This window comes from Podarcis erhardii (assembly GCF_964252035.2).
Source record: "Podarcis erhardii genome assembly, chromosome: 15".
In the NCBI taxonomy this organism is placed as follows: domain Eukaryota; kingdom Metazoa; phylum Chordata; class Lepidosauria; order Squamata; family Lacertidae; genus Podarcis; species Podarcis erhardii.
In genome coordinates, this window is record NC_138505.1 from 8680225 (window position 1) to 8696309 (window position 16085).

General features: G+C 50.5%; 1 protein-coding gene across 17 annotated transcripts in view; it reads right to left on the minus strand.

Moving 5' to 3' along the window:
- Window positions 1-2307: 2307 nt before the first annotated feature.
- The window catches only part of TPM3 (tropomyosin 3), a gene marked incomplete at its 3' end in the record, with an annotated part of 75574 nt that continues 61796 nt past the window's right edge, over window positions 2308-16085 (minus strand). For 4 of the 17 annotated variants that reach the window (XM_081841267.1, XM_081841266.1, XM_081841273.1 and 1 more), the window contains 3 exons: window positions 13610-13688; window positions 5451-6725; window positions 2308-3857 (listed from right to left, as the gene is read on the minus strand). In XM_081841267.1, the coding sequence (XP_081697393.1) occupies window positions 6704-6725; window positions 13610-13688 (101 nt within the window). Of the gene's footprint in view, window positions 3858-5450; window positions 6726-8282; window positions 8426-8651; window positions 11306-13605; window positions 13689-16085 lie in introns of those variants that run through there. The other 13 variants (XM_081841272.1, XM_081841271.1, XM_081841265.1 and 10 more) reach the window with 5 other exon arrangements.

Here is a 16085-nt window from a genome sequence, read left to right on the forward strand (position 1 = left end):
AAACGTCTCGGTGAACATCCCCTCAAAATTTCGCAGTGGGCAAAGAAAGGTTTGCTTTTCCTTCTCAGTCCCTGTGTACACAGAGTCTGTTCCACCCTGCATTGAACATACCATGTCTGCATTTCAGTGTGTGCCAGGATCGGACACCCACCTTCCTGTAAGTTTTGAACAGGGGAGAACAAGCAAAGAGCATCTCCCTGGAAACATCTGTGGTGGTACCTGATGTAAGTTCCCCATTGATAGGACAGCTGCTATTTGGAGGTGGACAGTTTGCACACACCATCGAGCGACTGAAAGCCCAGTTCCATCAGTCATCTCCTATTCTTGAACTGGGTTAAGGTAAAGGTAAAGGGACCCCTGACCATTAGGTCCAGTCGTAGCCGACTCTGGGGTTGCGGTGCTCATCTGCTTTACTGGCCAAGGGAGCCGGCGTACAGCTTCCGGGTCATGTGGCCAGCATGACTAAGCCGCTTCTGGCGAACCAGAGCAGCGCACAGAAATGCCGTTTACCTTCCCGTTGGAGCTGTACCTATTTATCTGCTTGCACTTTTGATGTGCTTTTGAACTGCTAGGTTGGCAGGAGCAGGGACTGAGCAACGGGAGCTCACACCGTAGCGGGGATTTGAACCGCCCACCTTCTGATCGGCAAGCCCTAGGCTCTGTGGTTTAACCCACAGCGCCACCCGCGTCCCTGAACTGGGTTAACTGGCCATTATAAGAACAAATTGTTTAAGAATTGTTGCGAGAGTATCATTTCCCCCTCTCTTCCTTTGCGCGTATGTGGGCTGTTCTTTTTTAATTGTAAGCCTGCGGACAGGGACAGTCTCTCTTAATGGAGGGATCCCCTCTGGGAGCCTTTTTAGCTAAACAGTGGGACACAAATGCTCTTAATAATACCATGATTCCATCTTTTTCTGCTCTCGCATGTGGCAGTGGTTTTGTGTTATGCCACAGCACCCTCCCCAAATTGCACACAGAGGTGCAGGAAATCTTTGGCCATCCAGATGTTGCTGAACTACAACTCCCACAATCCCTGATCACTGGCCATGCTTGCTGGGGCTGATGGGAGCTGTATTTCATTGACATCTGGTTCCCCAATGGCTCCCCGCATTTGCGTTGAGGAGTTGCATCCATTAATCCACCCACTTTATACCATCAAATGCATGCGGTCCTAAGGTGGTTCACTGCACCCCTGCCTATAGGACTTGGAAGTTAGTATAGTGGTACCTCAGTTTTTGAACAGCTTAGTTCTTGAACTACTTGGAACCGAAACACTGCAAACCTGGAAATAGGTGTTCCGGTTTTCAAACTTCTTTTTGGAAGCCAAACATGCTCTGTTTTGAGTCCCTACGCTGTTCCGCTTCCTTTCTGAATGTGTTCCGTTTGTAAATTGAGCCCCCCCCCCCCCGCTAATTGGAGACTTCCTCTTCCTTTCTAAGGGTTCCATTCTGTCGGCTGTTGAGTCCCGAGCACCCACAAAACACGGAGGTGATATTTGTAGCTTATATTTGGTGCTTTTGTTTTCCCTTTTTTTCTTCTTTTGCATTTGTGCTTGTGTGGCTTTTTCATTTTCGTGACTGTGGCTTGTGACTTGTTTTTGTGACTGTGTGGAACCCAGTTCAGCTACTGATTGACTGATTGTGTGATTGCTTAAATGGATAAAAGCAGCAAAGTCAAGAAAACCATTAAGAGAGCAACTGTAAGGTAAAGGGACCCCTGACCGTTAGGTCCAGTTGCGGACGACTCTGGGGTTGCAGCGCTCATCTCGCTTCACTGGCCGATGGAGCCAGTGTACATGTGGCCAGCATGACTAAGCCGCTTCTGGCGAACCAGAGCAGCACACAGAAATGTCATTTACCTTCCCGCCAGAGCGGTACCTATTTATCTACTTGCACTGCATGCTTTCAAATTGCTAGGTTGGCAAGAGCTGGTACCGAGCAACGGGAGCTCACCCCGTTGTGGGGATTTGAACAGCCGACCTTCTGATCGGCAAGCCCTAGGCTCTGTGGTTTAACCCACAGCGCCACCCGCGTCCCCTAACAACTGTAGAGGTAGTAAAATTCATGTTAAATTTCTGTTTTAGGGGTTGTTTTTAAAAGTCTGGAACAGATTAATCCGTTTTCCATTACTTTCTACGGGAAAGTGTCCCATGGTTTTGGAACGGACTTCCAGAACGGATTAAGTTTGAGAAGCAAGGTACCACTGAACCTGTAAAGCCATCTCTTTCCCCTCCTGGTAATTACTCCTCGCATTAATATCAACAAATTAACAAGGCCCTTGTGAAATACAAGAAGAAAGTTGCAACAGTGGAGGGAATGCTTCTGTTTATTATTTCCCCAAAAAATCAGACAATAAAAGACAAGTTTTTTAGTATCAAAATACTTGATATGGTTCCTCATTTTTTCCACACTGGCCGCTAAAAAAAAAAAAAAAAAAAAAAAAAGACCGCCACATCATGAACACTTTTTCCTCTCTCCTTTTCAAGGCAACCCCCTCCTTTTTTTTTTACACAAAGGCAAAAATAAACCCCACACACCTTGATAAATCAGGTCTCCAAACAGCAAAGGGCCTTGTGGCGGCTGGTATCCAGTTTTGTTTTGTTTTGTTTTAAGACAGTACAGTAAGATCCTGCGGCTCAAGAAGGGGAGGGAACCAACCCCTTGTGTCCGGAAGAGCACTAGGATAAAGAGAGAGCTCCTCTCCTCATGCTCACACACCCATACACAGAAGCTACAAAAGCTTTTTTACTCAAAAAAGCACAGAGCAAGCTAAGCCTAGCTGGGGAAGAGAGATTTCTTGGTTACAGGAGACTAGGGAGCAGCCTGCTCTTAGTAACCAGGTGTAAGAAGCTTGAAGGAGGGGAAAAGGCCAAGGTGCTCAAGGAAAAGAGTTAGGTGCGTGTTTAGAGAGCGAAATGGATCATGAAACCTGATATATTTTGATATAGTTGTGGTTCCCCAAACTAGAAATAGCTATAAAGCACAAGAGAGTGTGTTAAGACTGCACCATTTTGGCAAAACACACACACACATACGGACACCTCTGCCAGAAGCAAAGAAGTTCTAGGTACTCCCCCACCCCCATCAAAAAATTTGTTAAGAGGGATTTCTTTGTACAGAGGCCACGTTCCTGTCCCCCTCAATAAATTTCATGAGGCTTTTTCATTTATCTGGCTCAGGCGGGACATTTGCAACCTTTCCACAGGCTGCAGAAATGTCCCATTCCAACCAACCCCCCCCCAAAAAAAAACCAGTAAGAAAAAAAAAAGGGCAGGTCAAGGAGGTGAAACCGCAAACCTCTAAAAGCCCACAGGCTTGTGAGCCCTAGGAATTACATGATGTTCCTCGCAAGGGGCGTTTTACTTCCCCGTTCCAAAAGAATTATCCTCTCCCCCCACAACTGCAAAGGAATGTACATCTCAGACACACACCGAATATTGTGTTGCGTGCTGGGTTTTCGTTTCGTGATGCTTCTGGCAACTGCCCAGTCTGATGGCCCCATAATCACTGGGGGTTGCAGAGGGACTGGAGAGAAGGTAGAGGGGAGGTGGATTGGCAGAGGCTTTTGGTTAAGTTGGCAGCGAGAGCTGGAAGGTTAACCTTTGACCCTTCAAGGGTTAGAGGTCAACTTTTCTTTCGTTCTTTTTTTAAGACAAGAGCCGGCCCCAGCAGGAAGCTGCCCGCTGGATTGGCTAAAAAAAGGCAGTGGGGTGGGTGGATGGGGGAGCCAGGGTGAGGCCGGTGGGCGGGCGGGCGGGCGGGCGGGCAGGGTCTTTTACATGTCGTTCAGGTCAAGCAGAGTCTGGTCCAACATCCGTTGCGTGCAAAGGTGCTCTTCTTTGGTGCATTTCAGCTTATCTGGAAAGGAAGAGCAGAGACCGTGAGCGGCCGGGTCAGGAGGGAGCGCCAGGAGGGAGCTTGCGCCCTCCCAGAAAGGTGCGTCCCCCCCCCAGCAATGCAGTGCCCTTCACAGCAAACGCAGCCGCGCAAAAGCTTTTGATTCTGTTTGCCCCCCCCCAAAAGCCGGAACGCTAGGTCTCCCCACCCCATCCACGCTCATGCTTCCATTTTACTTTTTCCGCCATCCACATGCAGAGGTGCTTGGTTGTCATCCAGCCAGGTTTTCAGAGCTGTTGTGTGTCCCGTGCCAGACAAAACTGCAGCCAGTTTGACACACCCACCCCACCCAAACTTTGGCTTAGCTGCTCATTTTTGTGACCCCCCCTTTGATCAGGACTGAGCTAACAGCAGAGAAGGGAAAACAGGGTATGCTGAAGCCTTGCTGCTTAAATGCTAGGAATGCAAGGAGTCCCAACATCTTATTCTCACAGCAGCCAATCAGATTCCTTCAGGAAGCCCGCAGAGGCTGGGCATGAAGGCAAGGGACCCCCCCCCCACCTCCCCATGGCTGCTACTTGTAAGAACAGCTCAGCTGGATCCGGCCAAAGGCATTTCTAGCCCATCACCCTCTTCTCGCAGTGGCCAACCAGATGCATCTTCTGGAGGACTGCAAGCAGGACTCTAGTTCAACAGCATTTCCACCACCCGCAGTTCCAAGTAAACAGCATTTAGGGGCTTCCTGCCTCTGGCTGTGGGGGGACAGCACAGGGACGGGAGCTGTAAACTGAACCTTGCTCACCCAGGGTGTAAGCAGGGTGGTGGGGCTATCTCCCAAATGAACATGCAGAGTGTCATCCTGTGTGCCAGCCCCTCCTGAGATTTACAGCACCAAACTTTCAAATGCATCTTGGTAGTGCTGCACTAAGGATGAGCAGCTTGGGGGTTTATTTATTTATGTTATTATTGAAGCCAAGATGCTCCCAAAATCGGATGGTGAACCCAGTGCTCCACCCTGTGGCTTTTTCCGTACCTGTGCAACTTTAGAATCCTGATCATAATGTGGGCTTTTTTTTTTACTTGACGGGAAAATGAGTATTCACTCACACAGAGAGACGTACATATGGAATTCCAACCAAGCTCAAGCAATTGCCTCATTGGTCATGCCTTGGGCTGCAAAGCTAAAAAAAGACCTTTTGGAAAAAACCAACAGACGCAGCCATGGACGACATGCAGAGGTGACACTGTGGAGCCTCGTGACTTTTTGAAAGCTCCCCCACGCCCATTTGGAGGAGGAACGTGAATGCTTCCCTAGATACCGCCCTGTCCGCAAGGAAGCCACGACCCCTTTTGGGTAGGGGCAGCGGGATCGAGACGCCGGCAAGCAGAGTGGCAAAGGCGGGCGCGGCATCTCGAAAAACCGAACAACGGGCAGAAGGCAGACCTATCGCCACAGTGCAACCCGTACATGAAAGTGTGCAATTTTGAGATGAGTCAAGTTTAGTTCTGCTCTTCTGGCAGTTTTGGAAGGAGAGTGGGCAGCTGCCATGCATTCCCAAGCTTCAGAACGGTGGGTTGGGAAGAGCCAAAAGAATAAATGAAGTAGGCGATTGCCTTTTGAGGCTGGCTGGTTGAGTCCCGAGATGGCAGAGGCAGGTGTCCCGTTTGACCATGCATCATAGGGTTCCCCCTGAACGGTGGAACAGGGTCCCAATCGCTTCCGGCGCGGTTACACCATTCTGGTCACTGTTCCCGTAGCGACAGGGTGCCCCCTTCTGTCCAGGCGTCACTCCAGAGGTTGATACCTACCCAATCTCCTCCGTGGAACAAAACGTACGTGTGTACACACACACACACACACACACACACACACACACACACACACACCTTTTTAAAAAAATACCTGCCAGACAGCAACATTTATCCAACAAAAGAAACAGCACAGGCAGGGAAAGTACACGCCAGGCACGAAACCAAGTGGGCCAGTGGTTTTATTGGTACAAGAAAATGATAACTTTTTGGAAATAACCAAGTCAGCCAATCCATGCAAGAGGGGTCTAAAAGGGAGCAGGGAGAGAAGGAGGAAAGAACGCCGAGCTACAGAAGACCCGCGTCATAGAAAGGGGTGTCAATAGAAGTAGCTACAGGAGCATTGCCTGGTGGGGAGGGAAATCTAGAGCTGCCCCACGCCAAGAAAACGCCCCACTGCTATGCTAGTCTTCTACAGCAGGGCTGGGGAAGCTGTGGGCCTCCAGGTGATGTGGAGCACCCCCAATTCACACCAGCTTCAATCAACAATCTGGGATGTCTTGGGAGCGAGAAGCTTGGAGTCCAAGAGGGCTGCAGATTCCCCAGCCTGCATCTACAGGAAGAAGCTACTACTCTCAACCTTGGGTTCCCGCATGTGGCTGGACTACAAGGCCCATCAACCTCCGCCATGGGCTAAGCTGGCTGTGGATGATGGGTTTTGTAGTCCAAAACAAGCTTTGGGGACACCCGAGGCTGATGAACACTCCACCAGGCCTGTGCTAGCAACCTACTGCGCCAAGAAAGCAGGCGGTGAGTAATACCCAGCTTTTGTAGAAAAACAAAAGCTTAGAAAAATAAGTACATTAGGAAGGCTAAGCATCAAGTGCTCCAATTAAACTGCAATAAGTGTCCTAAGTCAGCCAGTCTTTAAAAAGAAAAAAAGGAGGGGGGGAGAGTGTGCGCTCCGGTTTCAAGTCTGCGTCCGGCAGGCTCTCCCCGCCCCCCAGCGCCTCGCCAAATAAAGCTGGCTTTAAACAGGATCAGAGGAGAGACCCCCTTCTCAGTCACACAGATCATGCAGGGTTAACTTCAGCTCATTAGCCAGCAGCCGGTTTTTCTCAAGCTGGCTGTATAGACGCTCTGTGCAGAGGCAAGAGGGAGGAGGAGGAAGAGGAGGAGATTAGGAGAAGGAAAAACAAAATGAGAGAGGGAGAGAGAGAGAGAAGAGAAAGAGAAGAGAGAGGACAAAAAAAAGAAAAAGGAAGGTTAGTTGAGTACCAAAAGATGGGGCACGTCCCCCGCCTCAGTTAATGCCATGCCAACCCAGCTGGTTTCAAGCAAATTTTTTTTAAAAAGGGGGGTCAGGGAGAGGTTTGCCAGAACAACGCTGGCTGAGGGTGGGGGGGGGGGAGTATAAGAAAAATAAATCAAGAAGAGGCTTCATGTTTTAGAACAGCCTAAGAAATAAGAGTGGGATCTGCTCCCAGGATCATAATTTAGTCAGTGCATGCTGCAAAAGGAGCAGGAACGGCTCCTCATCTCACACTACTTTAAGAAAAAAAAAATGGAAGTTCCCTGCTTCTGTTTTAAAGAGAGATGCCTATGGTGTGTTGTCCCATCTTGGAGCAATGTTGGCGCACGTGGGGATATTGGGCTGAGCAGAAGGGCGGTGAGAGAGGAAGGCTGCTGGCAAAGCACTCACAGGCCAAGGGGGAATGAGCGCAAGACATACCGCAGCATGGCAGATACGGCGCTGCCTTTCAGAGCCGGACCAGAACTCCACCTAGCTCAGTATTGCATACCCGGGGGGGGGGGGGGATTGGTGGCCGCCTAAACGTTGCTGGACTCCCATCAGCCCCCAGCCAGCATAGCCAATGGTCAGGGATGATGGGAGTTGTAGTTCAACCGTGTTCTTGCTCTCCCAGCATGGCCAATGGTCAGGAATGATGGCAAACAACATCTGATGGGTGGCCACTGGCTGCACAGGCGTCCTTGTCTGCAAGCAGTAGTGACAGGTCTCCAGCAAAGGCATCTCTCAGCTCCGCTGCCTCTTTTGCCTTGGGATTAAACCCATTACCTTCTGCATGCAAGCTGCGTCACTCAGCTACGGCCCTGCTCCCAAAGGATAGGCAAAAATGGGGCTCTCGGCTGCAGCCACGACCTCCTCCCTTGCACTGCCTCACGAGGACCACATGGCAACCTATCCTGTGCCAGCAGCAGAGGGAAGCCACATAGAAGGATGCTTTTTCTACCTGTAGTGGGCAGAATGCCCACCAAACAGGTAAATAGACCAGCTGAGCACAGCTCCAGATCCCGGCTGTGCACGGAAAGGGGCTTTTGTGTGGGTTGAAGCCACAACACCTGCAGCAAGAGCAGAGAGAGAGACTCCTGTCTGAAACCCTAGAAGCTGGAGATCCCACAATGGTACCCGCCCCCAGTGCTCAACAAGGCCCCCTGCCCCTCGCTACTTATTTGTTAAAAATAAATGTGTGGGGGGGGTCTTTGTTTACCAGTTTTATTTGTTTTGGGTGTGTAGTGCTTTGTCTGCTCAGAGGGGTCGGCATTCTGAGCCCTGCCAGTTTTTCGTTCTGTGAAATGGGTTGTTGTTGTTGTTCCTACATTTCCGCATGTGCCCTCTGGTCCAAAAAGGTCGTGGACCACCTGCCCTAGAGAGTCACTGGTAGTTTTTGGAGGCAGGGATGCTTCTGGATTGCAGCTGTTGCAAACAGCAGGTTGGGAAGAGGGTTTTTGTGCTCGAATCTTGCTTGTGGGCATCTGGTCGGCCCCTATCAGAACAGGATGGTGGACTAGATGAGTCTCTGGCCTGATCCAGCGGGGCACTTACTGTATTTTTCGCTCCATAAGACACACTTTTCCCTCCTAAAAAGTAAGGGGAAATGTGTGTGCGTCTTATGGGGCGAATGCGGGGGGGGGGGGCAGGCAGGAAAAGCCCCCAAGAGCCGCACACAAGCTCCGCGCGGCTTTTCCCCAGGAGGGAGAAGGGAGTGACGCGGCCAGATTTTTAACCCTCTAAAAACTAGGTGTGCCTTATGGAGCGAAAAATACGGTATGTTCCTTGGAGGCTGCCTCACACTGGGCAGGTCCACCACCTGCCCATCTAGCCCAGAACTCTGGCCGGCAGCAGCTCCCCCATGTTCTCAGGCACAGAGATTGTTAACAAGGATGTGCCAGGGAATTAAACCTGCAATGCTTTCTGCGCAAGAAGCCAGAGCCGCTGAGACTCAGCCAGAGCCACTGCCCTGAGCCCCACTCCCGTTCCAGATGCAAGCTCCATGGCCAGGAAGAGGGGGAAACAGCTGGGCGGCCTGAGATAACACGTCTGAAGATACGATCTGGCAAGCTGAGCGGCATCATGACCAAGCAGCTTTTGGGTATGCTAAACAGCCCCACGCAAATGAAACCCTTAAAAAAGAAAAGCACCCACAGGAGGAAGGAGAAAAAAAGAGCAGCATTGAAGGGCTGGATCCCCTATGCGAGAGAAGTGGCGCCTGGGAAGCTGTGGCAGAAGTAGGGCTGGTTCTAATCATAGAGCTAGAGTGTTTCAAAGCAGCCCCCGCACTTCCTGTTCCCATGCGGGTGACAGGCCTGATTGTTCCCATCTCATAGCTGTCAACTTTTAGATTTGAAAATGAGGGATCAGCAGTCGCGAAAATAAGGGATCAGCAGCCTCACCTGTTCCGGGGACAGTCTATGGGATATCTAACAATCCAGGAAAGCAGCAGGAAACGGCGCTGGAATAAGGGAATTTCCCGCAAAAAAAGGGAAAAGGGCTATGCCCCATCTTTCCCCTTGGACCAGATCCCTTGATGCTGCCTGCCTCGTTCAAAATGCACCAAAATCCCAACCCCTTGGATGCTCCTAGATGCAGTGGGGCAGGTGGGGTTGGGGTTCAGAAAGGACAGGATGGCGGTTGTCCAATCCTGGCATCCAATAAAACATGGGCATGTCTTAAGGTGGGCAGGGGTTGTGGAAGAGGTGGAGCGAGTGAAACTGAGCCAGAAGAGCAGTGTGCTTCTGACGAGCAGCCAGCGCTTTCCAGAGACACCGGGGATCGAACCTGGGACCTTCAGCATGCAAGGCAAGGGCTCTGGCGCTGAGCTGCATCCTTTTCCCAAAGGCACACCTGCTGCAGCACAAACATGGGTTTGTTTTAGCATTTAGCAGCTGCGGTCCTGATGAGAATGCCATGACAACATTACTCGGAGATAGTTGTGCCTTGTTGGATCGGACCAGAGGGGCATCTTATATAGCAGTCCCATTGGGAGTGGGGGAACAGCAGCTTGCCTGCCCTGGGTCTCCAGGAAGCCTGCAACCCTGGCAACTGGGAGTCAGAGGTATGCAGCCTCTGAACACGCAGACCCAATACAGACAAAATGAAAGGACTTCTCTGCACAATAGTTACAACTCTGGAATTCGCTCCCACAAGAAGGGGTGATGGCCAGCATCTCGGATGCTTTTAAAAGTGGATTAGGCAAATTCGTGGGGGATAAGGCTACTTGTGGGCTTCCCAAAGAAATCTGTTTGGACACTGAGAGAACAGGGTGCTGGACTACATTGGCCCTTGGCCTGATCCAGCAGAGCTGTACTTACATTCATATATTGGTTGCACTGCCTGGAAGTTTTTATTTTTTTTAATGGTTTAAAAGGTATCTGGCCACAGCAAGAACAGGATCCTGGACTATGTGGGTCTTTAGACTGACCCAGAGAGGTTCCCCCAATGTCCATTTAAGAGAAAGGTGAATCGTGTAGTAAGACGCCACCAACACCACATTCTCGCAGCGGCGAATTACCAGTTTTGTTATGCACTACATGAAGCGTTTCCTATTGCAGGGACCCACGGCGACTGCTCAGCTTATGAAGCGGGGAGAGAGAAAAGGGCTTAAGCCATTTGGCTTGCAGTTTTACGATCCTTCCATCCCCGCCCAAGATTGTTTCCTCCCCAACTCCCCAAATATAAAATGGTGTCGAGGGTGTCGCTGTGTGGACAATGCCAAGCCTCATGCAGCGGTTCTCGTGTGAGTGTGTGTCACACCCTTGGCAAAATGTGTTTAGCGAACCCAGAGTAACCATTCACAGTGCAACAGCCACAGGACTTTTTTTGTTTCGTGGAAAGGTGGTGCAGAAATCAGACCCGGCCCAGCATCTAGTGCATCATGTCTATATTACATTCTGCCGACGGTTACACAAATCTGTTTCGTAAAAGCCAGCAGTGTGACAGTCGCTACAGCAGCACGGTCTCCAGGAGCACACAAATACACACACACACCCCAGAAGTGTCACCCCGCTTGCTTGCTTGCTTGCAAGCCAGCCAGGCTCCGATTAGCTCTGCGGCCAAGAATCCCGGACCCCGCCCCCAGGTCCCCCACACCCGGGCAGAGTCCGGCACGTCGGGCGTCACAAAGGCCGCTTTGTTTTCCAGACCAAGGGTGCAGCGGAGTGGCCCAGCCGGGGAGGGGGACAGGCAGCAGTCCGACAGCTCGTGAGGTCACACACATCCCTGCGTGGGGAAGAGGCTTGTTCCCATGGATGCCCCAAGGTGCCAGTGTAGGATGAGGCGGCGTCGCATGGGGGGAAAGATCAGCCGACAGGAGCAAACGGAGGGAGAGGAAACGAGACCCAAAAAGAAATCCAGAAGGGAAAAAAGAGAAGAAGCTGCAGGAAGAAGCCACTAAGTGGAGATTTGGAATCACAGATTTTATCTGCAGGCGAGAGAGAGAGAAAGGAAGGAAGGAAAGAAGGCCGTTGCAACATGGTGCATGGAAAGAGAGTAAGGGAGAGGGCACGGCACACTTGAGGAACGCATTCCGTGGTTAGGGGAAAGGAAAGGACAGGGAGTGTCCCGTCAAATCCGCAAACCAAGCCCACACACACACACACACACACACACACACACAAGAAGCCAAAAAGCAGCTGGTTATATCAAACCAAACTTTCGTTTTTCAAAAAGGGAAGTAAGATGCAAGCAGTTCGCCCTGCAAACACACGCCCAGCCGTTGCCAAGCAACTTCTGGTTAATATGCGCCGCGCCTCTGACCTGATACAACCCCCTGAACACCCACACCCACCGAGGATGCAAAGAGGTATCAGGAAGATGGAAGTGGGAAGGGAAAAGGTTCATGCCGTCAGTGAACCAAGGTAAAGGTAAAGGTAAAGGTACCCCTGCCCGTACGGGCCAGTCTTGCCAGACTCTGGGGTTGTGCGCTCATCTCACTCTATAGGCCGGGAGTCAGCGCTGTCCGCAGACACTTCCGGGTCACGTGGCCAGCGTGACAAGCTGCATCTGGCGAGCCAGCACAGCACACGGAACGCTGTTTACCTTCCTGTTAGTAAGCGGTCCCTATTTATCTACTTTCACCCGGAGGTGCTTTCGAACTGCTAGGTTGGCAGGCGCTGGGACCGAGCGACGGGAGCGCACCCCACCGCGGGGATTCGAACCGCCGACCATGCAATCGGCAAGTCCTAGGCGCTGAGGTTTTACCCACAGCGCCACAGTACCAAGGTAGCCACACACAAATGCTCCTTGCAACGGCTCCCCAAGCCAATGCAAAAAATGGGGGGGGCGTGCGGGTATTTTTTTTGGGGGGGAAGGTGTTAATTCATCCACCAAAGTCTCAATATTTTTTATTTATTAAAGCAAGCTCTGTCCCTCCTTTCCTCCCAAAGGGGACCAGGGTGTGGAACCCTTCTTCCGGGGCAGCCAGCTGTAGTTACCTGGAAAGAGGAATTGAAAGGCCTTGCCCTTCACGGGTGGAGGAAACAGGGTCCACCCTGATTCAACCAAAAGGCAGATTGAGGAAGGGGGAGGGAGAAGGGTGGAGTGGTTCACTTTGGTAGGGCTTAATGTTCTCCGGTCCAATTTATTGGAAGGCAGATACAACAAAACCCCAATGAGAAAGGAGGCTGCCTTTGTGGAGTCTATCCTGCGTGCGCTTTTTCACTGTGCGCTTTTTCACTTTCTATCAAGGGGCTGGAAAGACCTAATATATCCTATTACACAGTCCATCCCTGGCTACTGTTCTGAGTTTCCCTTTGCTCCAGGGCTCCAATGTTAGCCGCAGAGAAAGTGGCAAAGTTTGTAAATATGGGTATCTGTTTCAGATCACTTATAATCAATATATATATTGATGAAAACCTCTAGCATTAAAACCTGTGTTTTTCCGTCACATCAACATGCATTTTTTAAAGGCTATTGTCCATTGTTATAAAATTGCTATTAATCGTTAAAGGGTCTGTCGACTGCAAATGAAAGTGATGGTTCAAACGAGCAGCTCAGTAGCAGCTGGTGAACCTGTGGCCTTCCAGATTTGGTGGATTCCTAACTCCTCACTGACCCTGATGACAGGCGCTCGAGTCCAACATTATCTGAGAGTCACCATGCTGGCTAGACACACGGTGCTAAAAACACACACAGGAGGGATTGCTTTCACCATGGGAGGGGAGTTATCCTTGCTGAAGTTAACCAAATTTGCAAATCACGCATACTGCCTTATACGAGGTCAGCTGGCTGGACTGTCTAGCTTGGCATCACCTGTGGCAGCTCTAGGGCCAGGCGTGGGGAAGCTTGTGGCACTACAGATGCTTAGCTGGTCCCCCAACTCCCATCAGCCCCAAAAAGCATGGCCAGTGGCGAGGGATGATGGGAGCTGTCATTCAGCAACTCCTGGAGAGCCAAGGTCCCTGCCTCCTGTCTTTCACACATGTCCCAGCCAATCAGGGACCACATAATAATAAATGCACTTACAGAGGCGTGAAGCGAGGAGTGGAGAAGCTGTAGGGCCACGTCAGATGTTGGCCGGACTCGCAACACCCGCCAGCCCCGGCCAGCATGCATAGTGGTCGGCGGCGGCAGGAGTCGGGAGTCCAGCGACATCTGAACAGCCTAACCCAACCGCTGGAGCAGCGTTAGTACTGTGCTTGCCACAGCACACAAGGCAAGCTGAAGCGGAGGCAAACACACAAGCCCCCACCCCGCGCACCCAACAGGCCCAAGCGCCGGTATTTACATGGAAGTCATGTCATTGAGGGCGTGGTCCAGTTCCTCGCTAATGGCTTTGTACTTCAGTTTCTGGGCATACAGCTCGTCTATTTAAAGAAAAGGGGGGTGAGGAGAAGTGAGGGAAGGCAGGTCGTCCGGGCCGTCAGGAGGAGGAGAAGAAAGAGGAGCCAGTGATGGATTTACAGAGGGAAGGAGGAAAGAGCGAGGTCAGATATACACATAGCAGAGAACGGATCCCCAATGGTGGCCAAGGAAAACGGACAAACCAATCACAGAGAAACCTTTGACAGCTACGGACCCATTCCTGCACTAGGAAAACCTAGCCAGAGTAGCTTATGCACTGCTTACTTCAAGACTGGATTACTGTGATGTACTATACAGTGGTGCCTCGCAAGACGAAATTAATTCGTTCTGCGAGTTTTTTCGTCTTGCGATTTTTTCGTCTTACGAAGCACGGATTTTGGAAAAGCTTCAAAAATCACCAAAGTCTTCAAAAACCTCAAAAAAGGCTACCACACCGCGTGCTATGAGTTGCTCCTCGAAGTCAAGTCGCAGCTGCACCCCCTGAATGCACGGTTTTAAGAAAAAGGAAACAAACTTGCAAGACAAAGGAAACAAACTTGCAAGACGTTTTCGTCTTGCGAAGCAAGCCCATAGGGAAATTCATCTTGCGAAGCAACTCAAAAAACGAAAAACTCTTTCGTCTTGCGAGTTTTTCGTCTTATGAGGCATTCGTCTTGCAAGGTACCACTGTACAGTCGTATCTTGGAAGCTGAATGGAATCCGTTCAGGAAGTCCGTTTGACTTCCAAAACGTTCGGAAATCAAAGTGTGGCTTCTGATTGGCTTCAGGAAGCTCCTGCAGCCAATCGGAAGCCGCGGAAGCCCCGTCGGACGTTCGGCTTCCAAAAGAATGTTCGAAAAGCGGAACGGAACGTTCGGAAATCAAAGTGTGGCTTCTGATTGGCTCCAGGAAGCTCCTGCAGCCAATCGGAAGCCGCGGAAGCCCGGCTTCCAAAAGAATGTTCGAAAAGCGGAACAGTCACTTCTGGGTTTCGATTTGTTGGGGAAGCCAAGGCATTTGAGATCCAAGGTACGAGTGTGTGTGTGTGTGTGTGTGTGTGTGTGTGTATGGATGGTGCTTGATCCAGAAGCTGCAGTTAGTGCAGGATCTTTCAGCAAGACTGCTGATGGGAGGCCTTGCCAGCCTATAATACCTGCTGTGCTCAGAGATCTGCACTGGGTGCCAATTTGCTGCTGGTCCAAGTTCAAGGTGTTACTATTTAACAGCTTGGGATCTGTGGAAACACCCCCCCCCCCCAATGTATGTCCACTCAACCACTTTGATCTGCGGAATTAGCACTGTTACAGGTGCCACCTAATACAGTGGTGCCCCGCAAGACGAACGCCTCTGAAGACGAAAAACTCGCTAGACGAAGGAGTTTTTCGTTTTCTTAGCCGCTTTGCAAGACGCATCTCCCTATGGGCTTGCTTCGCAAAACGAAGCTTGCCCCGCAAGCTCCGGGGACAGAGGGGAAGGCGCGTGCCTTTTGAACCAAGGGGCGGCAATGGGGAGAAGCGATTCTCCCCGCTGTCCCTTCCCTTGCTTTAAAACAGGTCCGGGGACAGAGGGGAAGGCGCGCGGCGCTTCCCCTCTGTCCCCGGAGATTGCGGGGCAGGCAACGGGGAGAAGAAATCTTCTCCCCGCTGCCCCTTGCTTTAAACAGGTCCGGGGACAGAGGGGAAGGCGTGCGGCGCTTCCCCTCTGTCCCCGGACGGTCTCCATAGGAACGCATTGATTGATTTTCAATGCATTCCTATGGGAAACCGTGCTTCGCAAGACGAAAAGCTCGCAAGAAGAAAAAACTTGCGGAACAAATTAATTTCATATTGCGAGGCACCACTGTACATGTTCCGCATCTGTAACAAATTGGTATTTTAACATGGCAGCCCCTACACTTTGGAACTCCCTGCCTATTGATATCGCGCAGGTGCCTGCAATGTACTCTTTGCGGTAAGACCTAGATGGTAAGAAGCAAGAAATACATATTTTAAATAAAACAAAAGAACACAATAGTAGGAGATGCATCTTTTGAAGATGGTGAATGCCGTTAGAGGTTTTCTTTGGGGGGAGGGGGGAGAAAACACCCATTAAGGACAATCTTTGATTGTCCTCTTTTCTTTTTCTTTTTGTAACCTTTAAAATCTTAATAAAAATTTAATTTTAAAAAAACAAAAACAAAAAACCCCAAAAAACCACCCATTAAGGGTTGTTAATATGAGCTGCTTCTTTATTTAGAAGTGTCACCGGATTGAAAGTGAGAGAAAGTGAAAACGCTAGCGGCATTAAGGTAAATGCAACGGTATAATATATAATAAAGGAAGAATAAGGGGAGAAAGTGATCTAAATGGATGTATAATAATATGCAGGAATGGTGGGAATATTAAAGCAACCAGGGAAGGGGGGGGGAAAGGGAAGCCGCT